The sequence below is a fragment of the Lycorma delicatula genome, chromosome 2 (genome assembly GCF_047948215.1).
Source record: "Lycorma delicatula isolate Av1 chromosome 2, ASM4794821v1, whole genome shotgun sequence".
Classification (NCBI taxonomy): domain Eukaryota; kingdom Metazoa; phylum Arthropoda; class Insecta; order Hemiptera; family Fulgoridae; genus Lycorma; species Lycorma delicatula.
The window spans coordinates 201,101,260-201,115,544 of record NC_134456.1 but is presented as its reverse complement, the minus strand read 5'-3'; the positions used below and the strand labels follow the sequence as shown (position 1 = coordinate 201,115,544).

Here is a 14,285-nt window from a genome sequence, read left to right as displayed (position 1 = left end):
TTTTAGAACAGTATCTCAGAATGTATTTGACAACAAGCTTTGATGGTGATATGTAAGATTATGTGAAAGTCATAGCTTCAAATTAAAAATTTGATGTTTTTGCCAAATCTTTCTTATGCGCGATGGATGGCTTAAAGGTGGGGTGCAGACACACATAAGAAAAATTGGCAAAACATCAAATTTTTAATTTGCTATGATTTTCACATAATCTTACATATCACCATCAAAGCTTGATGTCAAATCCATTCTGAGATACCATACTAAAATTAATTTTTACCTTTTACTGCATTTAATTTAATCGTAGTTTAAGTTTTATATGATCTTCACATTATCTTGAGTAAACCATGTTATGTTTATATTGCAAGAGATGCACAATTCCAGTCATCCATCATAAAAAGATATTTTCTTCCCTAAAATTTCTTTTAAATAATCCTTCAGTATCTGATTTCTGATAAATCATTTATGAATATGCCATTATTAAACCATTTAAAATACCGACTGTTATTAACCATTTATGAATATAATTTAAGTGTAATTATAATGTATAAACAAAAAATAAGCAGCATGTTTGCTTCCAGGAACAGTCTGTAAACTTTTAGGTGAACTTAACATTTTTTTTCATAAAGAAGAATTGATTGCAGCTTATAATATTTACATCTCCAGATTTGAGCACCATAGTAGATAATTGCTCTTAAAATTGTGTTGAAAATGCATATTTGTTTGTAACTGGCACTATTACCAGGGATAATGTTGCTAAAAGTATTTATGTTAAGTATACTTTATATCAGAAATGCCCTTTAAAAGGCACTTTGTAAGTCAACCATATGTCTAGATATTTGTAACTTTACACATTTCTTCCTCCATAGCAAGTTGTTTGTTTTTTGAAGAGCAGCTAGGTATAGATCTAACTAATCATGGAGCATCTCCAATGTTCCATTTGTTTTCAAACTTTACATCCTGCTCATGGAAATGTTTTGAAAGGTTGGTAATTGAGAAATTAGGAAATCTTGTTCAAACTTTTTCATAGATGGTGGCAGCAGTATTCTTGCTATTTTACCAGCAACAATGAAATAAAAACTTGTTCTTGTTTTGTGTACTTAAATCCCATTATTCTCAATATAAATACAAAACTGAATTGAATAATTTTATCAGCTGATATCTACCAACTGCAAAACCAAACTTTCTCACCTGTTAGAGAATTAATAATCTGCATGCAGGGGAAACTGACATTTAGATCACCATGTATGTACATGTATTTCTTAAAGTAGTAGCATGTTTTTATTATTTTCTTTGAGCCAAAACTATTCCCTTTCTTCTGACTGAATGCTCTCTCCCAACATTCTTTTAACCTTTTCACTTATATTGTTGCACTGTTGCAAACGTTTGAATGCAGTTATAGAGTGGGGAATGTGAAATACTGAAAATAATATGTTGCTTGATCACTAAATAGTTTTTTAAGAGATTTCTGTTAGCTTTCTTTTGCATAATTTTGTTTAGTGTGTAATTATTATCTTGCACTTTTGTTTTGTTTTCAATGTAATTATTAATATTCTTCAAATAAATTCTATCATAATTAAGATAATTCTATCTGTACTGACATATGAGGTAATGAAAAACATATATTTTTGAAACAAATTGAAACAGGTATGAAAGTAAATGAAATATCCAACAATGTAAATTATTACATTCTACTATAAGTGATTTCAAGAACCAATATTTGGATGAAGTAAACTGTGCCATACCAGTGCTGTCAAAGAAAAGAATTGAAAGCTCAATATCTTTTTAAAGGAACTTTCAAAATGAGTTATTCATTTTTTGTTTCTTTTATTAACAAGTTCTAATTGAAACTAAATATGAGGATGTAGTAAGTTTGTTTTATAAATATGTCTTATTAGGTGGATAGTTAAAAGTATTCAAATATTTCCAGGAAAGTGGCTGCTGTATCTGGTGATGCAAGAAGAGCTTTAGACATTTGTCGGAGAGCTACAGAGCTGGTAGATTCTTCAGGTGTTGTGACCATACGAAATGTAGAACAGGCTCTTAGCCAGATATTTACTGGTCCTCGTATATGTGCCATTAGGTTTGTAATTCATTATCTTTAAATTCAAGAATAAAATAAAAACTTAAAATATTAAATAATAGAATATTTATAAAAAATGTAGGTGGATTATATAGTTGGTTACAAAAATTGATTTTAATATTTACAAAATATGATCTTAATTGCGAAAACTGTGACTTAAAATACATTGGAATGACAAATTGTTCATTCGCCATAAGAATTAAAGAACATATTAAATGTATAATTAAAAATAATAAAGTAAAATCTAATTTTGCTAAACACATTTTAGAAACTGGACATAATTATAACCCTACCAAACATTAAAATATTAGAATACACTTATAATTATTATAAAACCAGAATATTAGAAAAATTTCATATATATTTGAATAATAATAAATTAATGAACAAATAAGTCAAATACGATAATGATATCCTATATAAATAAATTATACAGTAATTAATTATTATTAATAGGTTGGCACTATTTCATTTATATTTCATAACAGTTGTATACATCTTACGGACATGATTATAGTCTTATTGACGTATAAATAATTTTTTATTTCTTGATGACCGACTATTATGAATGTAACAATTTTAGTTTAAACATAATTATGCATATGACATATTAATTTTGAATTAATATCTTATAAGAAATCCCTGATGATGAAGTAGCAACTCTGAATGTACTTGGAAATATATTTGAAAATTGTTGGTAAGTGGAACTTTAATTTATACAATAATATTAAATTGTAGGATTTTTTAAAAGTGAGACTTTTCGTTATTCAACATTTACAGTTATAAAAAATTAAATTCATGGTGCTTTTTTTTCATAGCTGTAACTATAAACTGAGATTTTTTTTTAATATTTTGAAAAAAGTTTTTTAAAATTGTCAGAAATACTAATTTTTTCTGACTTAACAGAATCATAAAATTTTATTATATATTTTTGCATGGTTACAGTTACATAAAATTAAAACTGACATTGTTCACAAAATTGAGAAAATTAAAACTAAAGTATAAACTTTTATTTAATTATAAAATGACTGAGATGAAATGCTAAACAAAGGAAAATTGGATTGTTACACTAGCTTTACGAGAAACTTCACTTTTGAAGTACCAATAGATTGGTATCTGAAAGTTTAAACATTGCAGTTGTATACTGATAGATTAGTGCTTTAATATTATAAGGATTAAATAAATTGTCTATTATTAAATTGATTTTCATTGGCTTGAATTAAAAATGTTTCCATATTGCTACCTCTGTAACATAGTAATAAAAATTTGGTGTGTGACTTTAAAATTTGCTACTTTCTAAATTTAATTGTTTTCAATGTACTGTAAATATTAAAGCACTTTTATATTAAGATGTTCCTGATTTAGTCTGCCTTTGGATAAAAACTGCATTTTGGAACAATATTCTTGGACATTAGCTGATTTTCATACTTGTATAATTTAGAAAAAAAAATTATATATATATATATATGTAAAACTTTCTGAAGATTCAAATAATTCATCAACGTACTGACCATTGAGCCAGTTAAACTTAAAAAACTACTTAACTACCAAATATCATAAGAGAAAAACTAATAATAGTAGACTTTCACAGGATCCCACATCATCAGTCAGTACTTAATTCTACAATTTTATCAATAAAGAAGAATAAGAATTAGTACGATAAGTTGGATATTTGTCAACCAATTTTCAAACTAAAGTGCCATTTTGTTCACACTAAAATTTGTATCATTTTTGCAACAAAATGTAAATGTGATAAAATTAAGGATTACTGATATGTAAAGGATTGAAAAATTGACATGGCCACCATTTTGAAATTTGTGAACATGTGTACGACATAATTTTCTGTTTATTACATTTCAATATAAATGTGCATACCAAATATTATTGTGATTCCTCAATCCTGAGATAAAAATATTTCATTAATAGTTACAAAATGGTGAACAAAAAAAAAATGAATGGGGAATCAACATTTTTTGTTCATTTTGGTGCACAGAATCCGCAAATATACATTTACGGATAAAATGGTGAAAAACATTTTAGTTTCACTCTGTATATATGGATCATATGGTGATGACTGTATTAAATTAACTAGTTTTTTTTTGTTAATTTTTTGTTTGGTTATATTGTTCTAGAAGTTGCAGTGTTATGTCACAGTTAGTATTGAGATCATTACGTGATGAAACTTTACGAACAGGTGTGGATGAATCTAATGTTGGCAAAGTTTATCAGCATCTTGGAAACATATGTACTCTTGAAGGTATGTATTAATTTTTTTCATTCATAAATTTATATATGTATCATTAATAGTAGTAATAATACATTTGGTGGAAAAAACCATATTACTTTTAAACAATTCTTAATAATTTATATTTTTTTAAGACCTGGTGGTGCATGAATAAATTTAAAAAAAAGAAAAGTTATTTATAACTTTTATAATATAATGATGGCTTTGCTTATTATGTAACGGTAAATAAAATATAAACAGGATTTTATTTTTATTTTTTTAAATTTATTTATTGAAAAATAAAAGGGAAATATAATTTTTTTTTCTACATAGTTTCCTGCTTTAGAAATCCATTTTTCCCAGCGAGAAGGAAGGTTTTTTCAAGTGTCATAGAATGAAGCTGGTTGCATTAGGAGCCAATTGCGCATGAACACCTCCATGTCCTTGCCATCTTAAAATCGTTTTCCTCCTAGACCTTCTTTAAGCGGCCCAAACAAATGAAAATCGCAGGGCGATAAGTCCAGGCTGTAGGGAGTGTAATCAAGTGGAGTCCAGTCCATTTCTTCTAGTTTTGAGACCATTGCAGACAGCTGCAGTATGGGGCCTGGGGTTGTCGTGAAGGAGGATGGCCTCTTGAATTGGTTGGTCTCATCTTTTGCAGCAATATGCAGCCCTCACCTCATTCAACAGCCCGCAATATTAAGCAGCATTGATTGTGCATCACTCATCCAAAAAATCAATGAGCAAAATGCCTCACCGGTCGAAAAAAAAAAACTGTTGAAAGAACCTTGCCAGCTAATAGTTGAGTCTTGGCTTTCACTGGGGCTGCCTCCCCTTTCCTCTGCCACACCGTACTGGCTTTTTGTAGACTGGGGAGTGTAGTGGTGGACCCATGTTTCGTCGCAGGTGCTGATCCGACTCAAAAATATATTACCTTCTTTCGCAAACCTTGCTGTAAGCCCCTGACAGATCTCCAAACATCTCAACTTCTGATCTGCGGTCAGAAGGCGAGGGACCCATCTGCCACACACTTTAGAGAACTGTAGGTCATTTCTGATGATCGCTTGACAGCTACCATAACTTATTTCAACCTGTTCTGCAATTTCAGATACTCTCACCTGTCGATCGTCTTCAAGAATGTCTCGCTCGAACTGCGCGAATGTTTTTGTCTGTAATGGTCCGAGGACGGCAATAATGTTCTTGATTTTCCACTTGCTCTCGTCCTTCCTTGAACTCTTTATGCCAGGCAAACACACAAGTTCTTGACAATGTTTGGTACTTGAATTGTGCAGTCAATCTCCAGAAAATTTGCATCGCTTGAACTCCTTCACGAGCAAGAAATTTTTTAATAATTATGTGTTGCACAGTGGAGGGGTGCACCTGTTGCTCCGACATCGTGAGCGTTACTGACGAACTGGTTTGGGAGTGTGGAATGGCCAGCTCTCACCACTCCTATTGACCCCACCCAAGCATACTAAAAGCATGGGCTCAGTCCTACCAACCGTAGACGCTCAGGAACAAAAATCCCGTTTATATTTGATTTACTCTCGTATTAATGCCAAACAGCAAATTGTTGTTAGTTTTAAGTAATTTAATTATTTAGAATTATTATTACTTTTTAAATTTTACTAGATCCAAATTTTTATGATTTTTTACCTCATAAACTTATAGAGTGTACTTGGGAGTAAGATGTGGAATTATTTTAGTTAGTAAAAGTGACCAGGATCTGAACTGAAAGTTTATTGATAACTACTGGAGTTATTACTACTTTATCATGGAGAAGAGCATGTATTTTACAAAAAAAAAGTTTCATTATTTTTTATATAAACTGAAAAAACTGTTCAGAATAGTAATTATAACTATTTAAAGAGACTAATTAAAGACTTACTACTCTTACCACACGCTTTTTGGTCAGTTAGAAAAGAAACCAATTTGAAAAATAAGAAGAAAAATGTAGTCAATAATATGCACTTTGAAGCAATCTGCTGACTACAAGGTATGGCTATAAATGATCAGTACTGGTGTAATAAATATTTCAGGAATCAGTAAAAGATTCAGGTGCTAAATCCACCAAATATTGAGACTATTCCTGAAAATTACAGAAATTTCTTTTAACTGACATTGTAATTTTTAAATAAGCTTTTATTTACATAATAATTTTTTACATAAAACTAATGTTGTGATATATTATTTAAAAATAGTAAAGTTGTGCTATAAAATAAAATGTGACAAATGATTTTGGAAAAGGGGATTGTGGACTAATATTCACTCTGTTCTTTCCCACTTTTCTCCAAGCATCATTACACTTTTACAAGGTCTGTTCAAAAGATAACTGAATTTTTTATTTAAAAAGAAAAAATTATTGAATATTTATAGCATTATACATTTAATCTCCTTCAAAGTAGTTTTGTTTCCATTGTATCCTGTTTTCCTAATGACCCTTCCACTTAGAGAAGCAGCTCTAGGATGCATTTTTCACTGTGACTTTCAAAGCATTTTTTTTCTATGTATCATTGTCTTGTCCTTAAACAGAAATTCTAATTTTGAAAACAGAAAAATTCTGTGTAAATTTTTTTTTGTACAAAACTCATGAATAAACAGTAACATATGTGGTGGGACATTGTCATGGTAAAAGAACCATGTCATGTCAAAGTTCAGGACTCTTCTTTCTCAGTTTTCAAAGGGTAGTCTAATTCTAGGTAGTAGTAGGTCTGTTCTGCTGGTAGAAACTTACAATGAACAAAGCCCTTGATGTCAGAAAAGAATGTCAACATCACCTTTGCATTTGAACAACCTTTTAAACTTTGTGATAATTTTCTGATCCACTATTATTTTGTGATTCATTGAGACTTTGTTTCCACATCATACACACATCCACGCATCATTGCCAGTTTATCATCAACAAGGTTTCATCATCATCATTTGCATAATTCAGAGGTTCCTGATAGATTCCTATGTAATTTTCATTCTGCTCTTGTGTTAAATTTCAGAATGAGATTGGTAGCAGCATGGTGCATTCCTTACATTTTGTTAGGATTTCATAACATGAACTCAGCAAAATCCCAGTATCTTATGCTTACATAATACTAAAAAATATTTTGAAAACAAAATTTAATGAAAAATAATCACACAATGCCATAAAAGTTTTAGAATATTTTGACTGTAGCTGTTTCATAAATGGACAGAGTACTAAAACTCAAGTTAAAACAAGACCTCACTTCACTCAGTCAGTCAGATCCTAATTATTTTATTTAAATATAGATTTTACAAAAATTTTATCGCTGATGTACTTCATTTTAAGTAAAATTTATTTTATTATGTTGTTTTTTAATGCTTAGTGGTTTAGTGTATTTCATAACATGTATAATTACTCTTAATTAAGCAGTTACATTGAATACAAATTAGTGTAAATCAGTGTGTGATAAAAATTTTTATCAAAAAGGATTTGTTTATTCTTCTATATTGGTATTGTCCCAATCAAAGTAGCCATACAAAGATGTGCCATACTTATGCTAGCATTTCTCCCAATACTCAAAACAGTTTTGAAAAGCATTTCTGATATAGCCTTAAGTGCACTTAATGAATTTTTCTTTATTTAATCTTTTATTTTTTTTGTCTTCAGTCATTTGACTGGTTTGATGCAGCTCTCCAAGATTCACTTTCTAATGCTAGTCGTTTCATTTCAGTATACCCTCTACATCCTACATCCCTAACAATTTGTTTTACATATTCCAAACGTGGCCTGCCTACACAATTTTTTTCCTTCTACCTGTCCTTCCAATATTAAAGCGACTATTCCAGGATGCCTTAGTATGTGGCCTATAAGTCTGTCTCTTCTTTTAACTATATTTTTCCAAATGCTTCTTTCTTCATCTATTTGCTGCAATACCTCTTCAATTTGTGACTTTATCCACCCATCTGATTTTTAACATTCTCCTATAGTACCACATTACAAAAGCTTCTAATCTTTTCTTCGCAGATACTCCGATCGTCCAAGTTTCACTTCCATATAAAGCGACACTCCAAACATATACTTTCAAAAATCTTTTCCTGACATTTAAATTAATTTTTGATGTAAACAAATTATATTTCTTACTGAAGGCTCGTTTCGCTTGTGCTATTCGGCATTTTATATCGCTCCTGCTTCGTCCATCTTTAGTAATTCTACTTCCCAAATAATAAAATTCTTCTACCTCCATAATCTTTTCTCCTCCTATTTTCACATTCAGTGGTCCATCTTTGTTATTTCTATTACATTTCATTACTTTTGTTTTGTTCTTGTTTATTTTCATGCGATAGTTCTTGCGTAGGACTTCATCTATGCCGTTCATTGTTTCTTCTAAATCCTTTTTACTCTCGGCTAGAATTACTATATCATCAGCAAATCGTAGCATCTTTATCTTTTCACCTTGTACTGTTACTCCGAATCTAAATTGTTCTTTAACATCATTAACTGCTAGTTCCATGTAAAGATTAAAAAGTAACAGAGATAGGGAACATCCTTGTCGGACTCCCTTTCTTATTACGGCTTCTTTCTTATGTTCTTCAATTATTACTGTTGCGGTTTGGTTCCTGTACATGTTAGCAATTGTTCTTCTATCTCTGTATTTGAACCCTAATTTTTTTAAAATGCTGAACATTTTATTCCAGTCTACGTTATCGAATGCCTTTTCTAGGTCTATAAACACCAAGTATGTTGGTTTGTTTTTCTTTAATCTTCCTTCTACTATTAATCTGAGGTCTAAAATTGCTTCCCTTGTCCCTATACTTTTCCTGAAACCAAATTGGTCTTCTCCTAACACTTCTTCCATTCTCCTCTCAATTCTTCTGTATAGAATTCTAGTTAAGATTTTTGATGCATGACTAGTTAAACTAATTGTTCTGTATTCTTCACATTTATCTGCCCCTGCTTTCTTTGGTATCATGACTATAACACTTTTTTTGAAGTCTGACAGAAATTCCCCTTTTTCATAAATATTACACACCAGTTTGTATAATCTATCAATCACTTCCTCACCTACACTGCGCAGTAATTCTACAGGTATTCCGTCTATTCCAGGAGCCTTTCTGCCATTTAAATCTTTTAATGCTCTCTTAAATTCAGATCTCAGTATTGTTCTCCCATTTCATCCTCCTCAACTTCCTCTTCTTCCTCTATAACACCATTTTCTAATTCATTTCCTCCGTATAACTCTTCAATATATTTCACCCATCTATCGACTTTACCTTTCGTATTATATATTGGTGTACCATCTTTGTTTAACACATTATTAGATTTTAATTTATGTACCCCAAAATTTTCCTTAACTTTCCTATATGCTCTGTCTATTTTACCAATGTTCATTTCTCTTTCCTCTTCTGAACACTTTTCTTTAATCCACTCTTCTTTTGCCAGTTTGCTCTTCCTGTTTATAGCATTTCTTAATTGCCGATAGTTCCCCTTACTTTCTTCATCACTAGCATTCTTATATTTTCTACGTTCATCCATCAGCTCCACTATATCGTCTGAAACCCAAGGTTTTCTACCAGTTCTCTTTATTCCGCCTAAGTTTGCTTCTGCTGATTTAAGAATTTCCTTTTTAACATTCTCCCATTCTTCTACATTTTCTACCTTAACTTTTTTACTCAGACCTCTTGCGATGTCCTCCTCAAAAATCTTCTTTACCTCCTCTTCATCAAGCTTCTCTAAATTCCACCGATTCATCTGACACCTTTTTTTCAGGTTTTTAAACCCCAATCTACATTTCATTATCACCAAATTATGGTCGCTATCAATGTCTGCTCCAGGGTAAGTTTTGCAGTCAACGAGTTGTTTTCTAAATCTTTGCTTAACCATGATATAATCTATCTGATACCTTGTAGTATCGCTTGGCTTTTTCCAAGTGTATATTCTTCTATTATGATTTTTAAATTGGGTGTTGGCAATTACTAAACTATACTTCGTGCAAAACTCTATAAGTCGGTCCCCTCTTTCATTCCTTTTGCCCAGCCCATATTCACCCACTATATTTCCTTCCTTGCCTTTTCCAATGCTTGCATTCCAATCTCCAACTATTATTAAATTTTCATCTCCTTTACGTGTTTAATTGCTTCATCAATCTCTTCGTATACACACTCTACCTCATCATCATCATGGGCGCTTGTTGGCATATAGACGTTAACAATCGTTGTCGGTTTAGATTTTGATTTTATCCTTATTACAATGATTCTATCGCTATGCATTTTGAAATACTCTACTCTCTTCCCTATCTTCTTGTTCATTATGGGCAGGCAGGAGTACTGCCCATTATTTGAAGCTGAGTTAATTATTCTAAAATCACCTGACCAAAAGTCACCTTCCTCTTCCCACCGAACCTCACTAATTCCTACTACATCCACATTTATCCTATCCATTTCCCTTTTTAAATTTTCTAGCCTACCAACCTTTTTTAAACTTCTAACATTCCACGCTCCGTCTTGTAGAATGTTATTTTTTAATTTGCTGGTGACCCCTTCCTTAGTAGTCCCCACCAGGAGATCCGAACGGGGGACCTCCGGAATATTTTATCAAGGAAGGCACCTCCATCATTGCTATATGAAAATGCAGAGAGCCACATTTTCTTGGAAAAAAAGCAGCTGTAGTTTTGCATTGCTTTCAGATGCGCAGTAAGAGGACTGAGTGATGTTGATATGGCCGTTTAAGTCATTCTGACTCACGCCCCTAACAACTACTGAAAGAGCTGCTGCCCTCTTTCAGGAATCATTCCTTAGTCTGGCTCTCAATAGATACCTCTCCGATATGGTTGCACCTTCGGTCCAGCTACTATGTATCCCTGAGCACTCAAGCCCCCTCACCAACGGCAAGATCTCATGATTCATAGAGGAGGCTATTATTTAATCCATAAAGGAGGTTACTATTATTTAATCTATCATTCCAAATCTTTGTCCTTTTAATGTTCTGATAATCAGTGGGAACAAGAAAATATTGCAGAGGACTATCTATGGAGAATATGGAGGCTGCAGCAACAGTACAATATTATATTTGGTTATATAATTATGAATTACTAGAAGTGTGAATTGGAGCCTTGATCATCATATTTATGTTTTTTTTTTTTTTTTCAAACAGCAGAAAGTAAATGGCATACAACTGTGCTAAGTAATATTGTTTGTTACCATACAACCTTGTATAAGAATTAATATCGAATGAAAGGCAGCGAAATTAAAAAAAAAAAATGGAATAATTTTGAGTCATTAACAATGTCAGCTAACAACTGTTTTGCAATGTTGTTTTTGTTGAAAATTCAACAGTTTTGGAACAAATTTTACTGCCACTCATTTCTTATCCAAAAGGCAGTCCAAATTTGTTTTGTATAAAGCATAAGAGAATACCTCCTTCACAACTTCTCTAATAATTATTTGACAATTATGGATCACATTGTTCTTTATTTTGTCGATATTTTCATTGGTTGTTGATGTGTAAAATGTCCAAACCTTTTATTGTCTTGAACATCTTCATGACCTTTTTGAAACCGTTTGTTCCACTCATAAAACCTTGGTGTCACCAAAAGCTTTCTCTAACATTTTCACCATTTCACTGTACTTTATTTTATTTTTAACACAATTTAATGTTAATCCAGTGGTTCCCAAACTTTTCCGAGTTGCGGCACCCTTTTTCAATTAAAATTTTTCCAGAGTGCCTTACCCTAAGCAAAAGTATGAGATAAAAATATATAAAACTCGTGCATCTTCATTATTTTTTTTTACTTTATTAACTTTAAATAATAAATGTCTTGGTTTAGTTAATTATGAAGCTTTTACAATATTTCACGATGCCCCTGTGAAGAGGCCACGGCTACCAGGTGCGTCTTGGCATACAGTTTGGGAATCACTGTGTTAATCTTTTGTTTCATAATTTTCAAACAAATTAAGTTGAGTTCAGCAATTTTGAAACTGCCAAATTGACAGAATATAATAGTCAGTCAAAGGAAAATTGCACTTACCATTTTTTTGCTACAGCAATTCATTTTAATAACTTTGGCTTCAGTTTATAATATTTTATTTTTTTATTTCATTTACTTTAGTTTTCTGGGATGTAACTCCTGAGATTTTGTGGAATAATTAAGCTGTAGCCCTTACTTTTCAGCGAAGGCAAAAGCTGAGTTTGAAAATCACCGATGTAAATGTCTACCGGGGCATCCTAACGAGACCTGGCATATTACTATGAGATGTAAAAAGTTAGAGGGCAAAAGACGACTCCTGTTAAAGCCCATTAGGGCCAGGAGCGGTGGGCAGGGGATGTGGCGACCGGTAGTGTCACAAGGTGGGTGGGTGTCTTCCCCTATGGGGTTGGGATGTAGCCCTTACTACCATGAGGTGTAGCACATCTTGACGATATTAGTTTATGTGATAAAGTAAATGTCACGCGAAACTCTGCGATGAAGCTGAGTTGGAGTAGGAGGTCTGGTAGACCAGACCGGAGTCTGTAGTTACAATCAAATTAGGAGTTTGAACTATAAAGTTGAGTTTACTAAGGGAACTAGGAATAAATTTTGTTGTTGTGAACAACATTTCTTGTGGTATGTTATTTATTGCCTTTGCCTTGAATATTATGAGACATTTACTCACAATAGCTCAATAAAATGTAGAACTAGGTGCAGGGTTCGTGCTTCCACAAACTTGGTTAGCTAGTTCAGTGGGTGACTATGTAGGACAGTCAAGATGTCCAAAAGAATCCTACAGCGAAGGCGAAGGCTGAGTCATAATTCATTTATGTAAATGTCTACCGAGGCATTTACATTGGTGGCATCACGAGGCCTGGCTTATTACTGTGATATGTAAAAAATTAGAGGGTCAAAAGACAACCTTAGTTAAAGCCCATCAGGACTATGAATGTGGGGGATATCTTACCCTATGGGTTTGGGATCTAGCCCTTACTAAATTTATATCCTTAAAAATATAGAACTTCCTATAAAATTGTTACATAATTAAAAAGGGATTAATTATTTCTATATTAATTAGTTTTTAACACTTAACTTTTTCTATTCCATTTTTTAATATTGAAAAATCTAAATTGCAGGTCTTGACAAACCAACTACAGGTGATGTTCTAAGCATAGCAACAGCTCTTGAGAATCTTGGACTTATAGTAGCTGAAAAAGGAAGGCCTGATTTAATGAGAAAATTATCATTGAATGTTAGTTCAGATGATATTCATTATGCACTTAGCTGTTAAAATAACTTGTAAAGATGTCCAAATATCATGCTAATTCATTTTTGTGCCTATGATGAGAGATGTAAATTATGAATTTCCATTAAAATAGCAGTTAGGAGTAATAAGAAGTGCATCAACAAAGTATATTTTTTTACTACGTATAACACAAATTCATTTTCTTTATCAGAAAAAGTATACCTTTTCTAAATCTTCTATGAAGCTTTAAATTAGATATGAAATCACTTATAAGTTTTCGTACCTGGAACTTTTAATGTAGTTATTCTAATAGACCATTTATTTAATTCTTTTTTGTGTTTGATATTTTTAAACAAGTTCTTTTATTTAAGTATTTTTGTAAACACAATTGTGGTACAAATATTAGCTTTATAAATCCTTTTTAATAATTTTATAAATTGTTTTTTACAGCTTTATACATGTTTATCTTTTATGTATGTCTATATATTTTTATTAGTAAATTAATTATTTTTTACTTTTTTTTTATTAAGATGTAATTTTTTTATTAGATAATATTAATTTAATAAATGAATTGAAATTCATCGATTTTACATGTTTTTAAAAATTATTTCCTAAAATGACAGTATAATTTCATTACTCAAAAGTAGCTTTTTCCAGTGAAAGATCAAGAACGATTATAGCAAAAGCTAAGGTTTTGCATTTTAGGCACAGCACTATTTTTAAAATTACAAAGTTGAATTTCTCAAAAATTGTTTTTGCAGTTCTGCTAAGTTTGGTCACAAGAATAACTGAAATCATTATGAATTGAGTTTTAAA

The 14,285-nt window shown here is 31.5% G+C and overlaps 1 protein-coding gene across 2 annotated transcripts in view; it reads left to right on the top strand.

Moving 5' to 3' along the window:
* Orc1 (origin recognition complex subunit 1) overlaps positions 1 to 14,044 on the top strand; it is a 58,649-nt gene extending 44,605 nt beyond the window's left edge. For both annotated transcript variants that reach the window (XM_075357001.1, XM_075357002.1), the window contains exons 10-12: positions 1,928 to 2,080; positions 4,213 to 4,337; positions 13,360 to 14,044. In XM_075357001.1, coding sequence (XP_075213116.1) covers positions 1,928 to 2,080; positions 4,213 to 4,337; positions 13,360 to 13,514 — 433 coding nt within the window. In that variant the 3' untranslated portion in view covers positions 13,515 to 14,044. The remainder of the gene's footprint in view (positions 1 to 1,927; positions 2,081 to 4,212; positions 4,338 to 13,359) is intronic.
* The last annotated feature ends 241 nt before the right edge of the window (positions 14,045 to 14,285 follow it).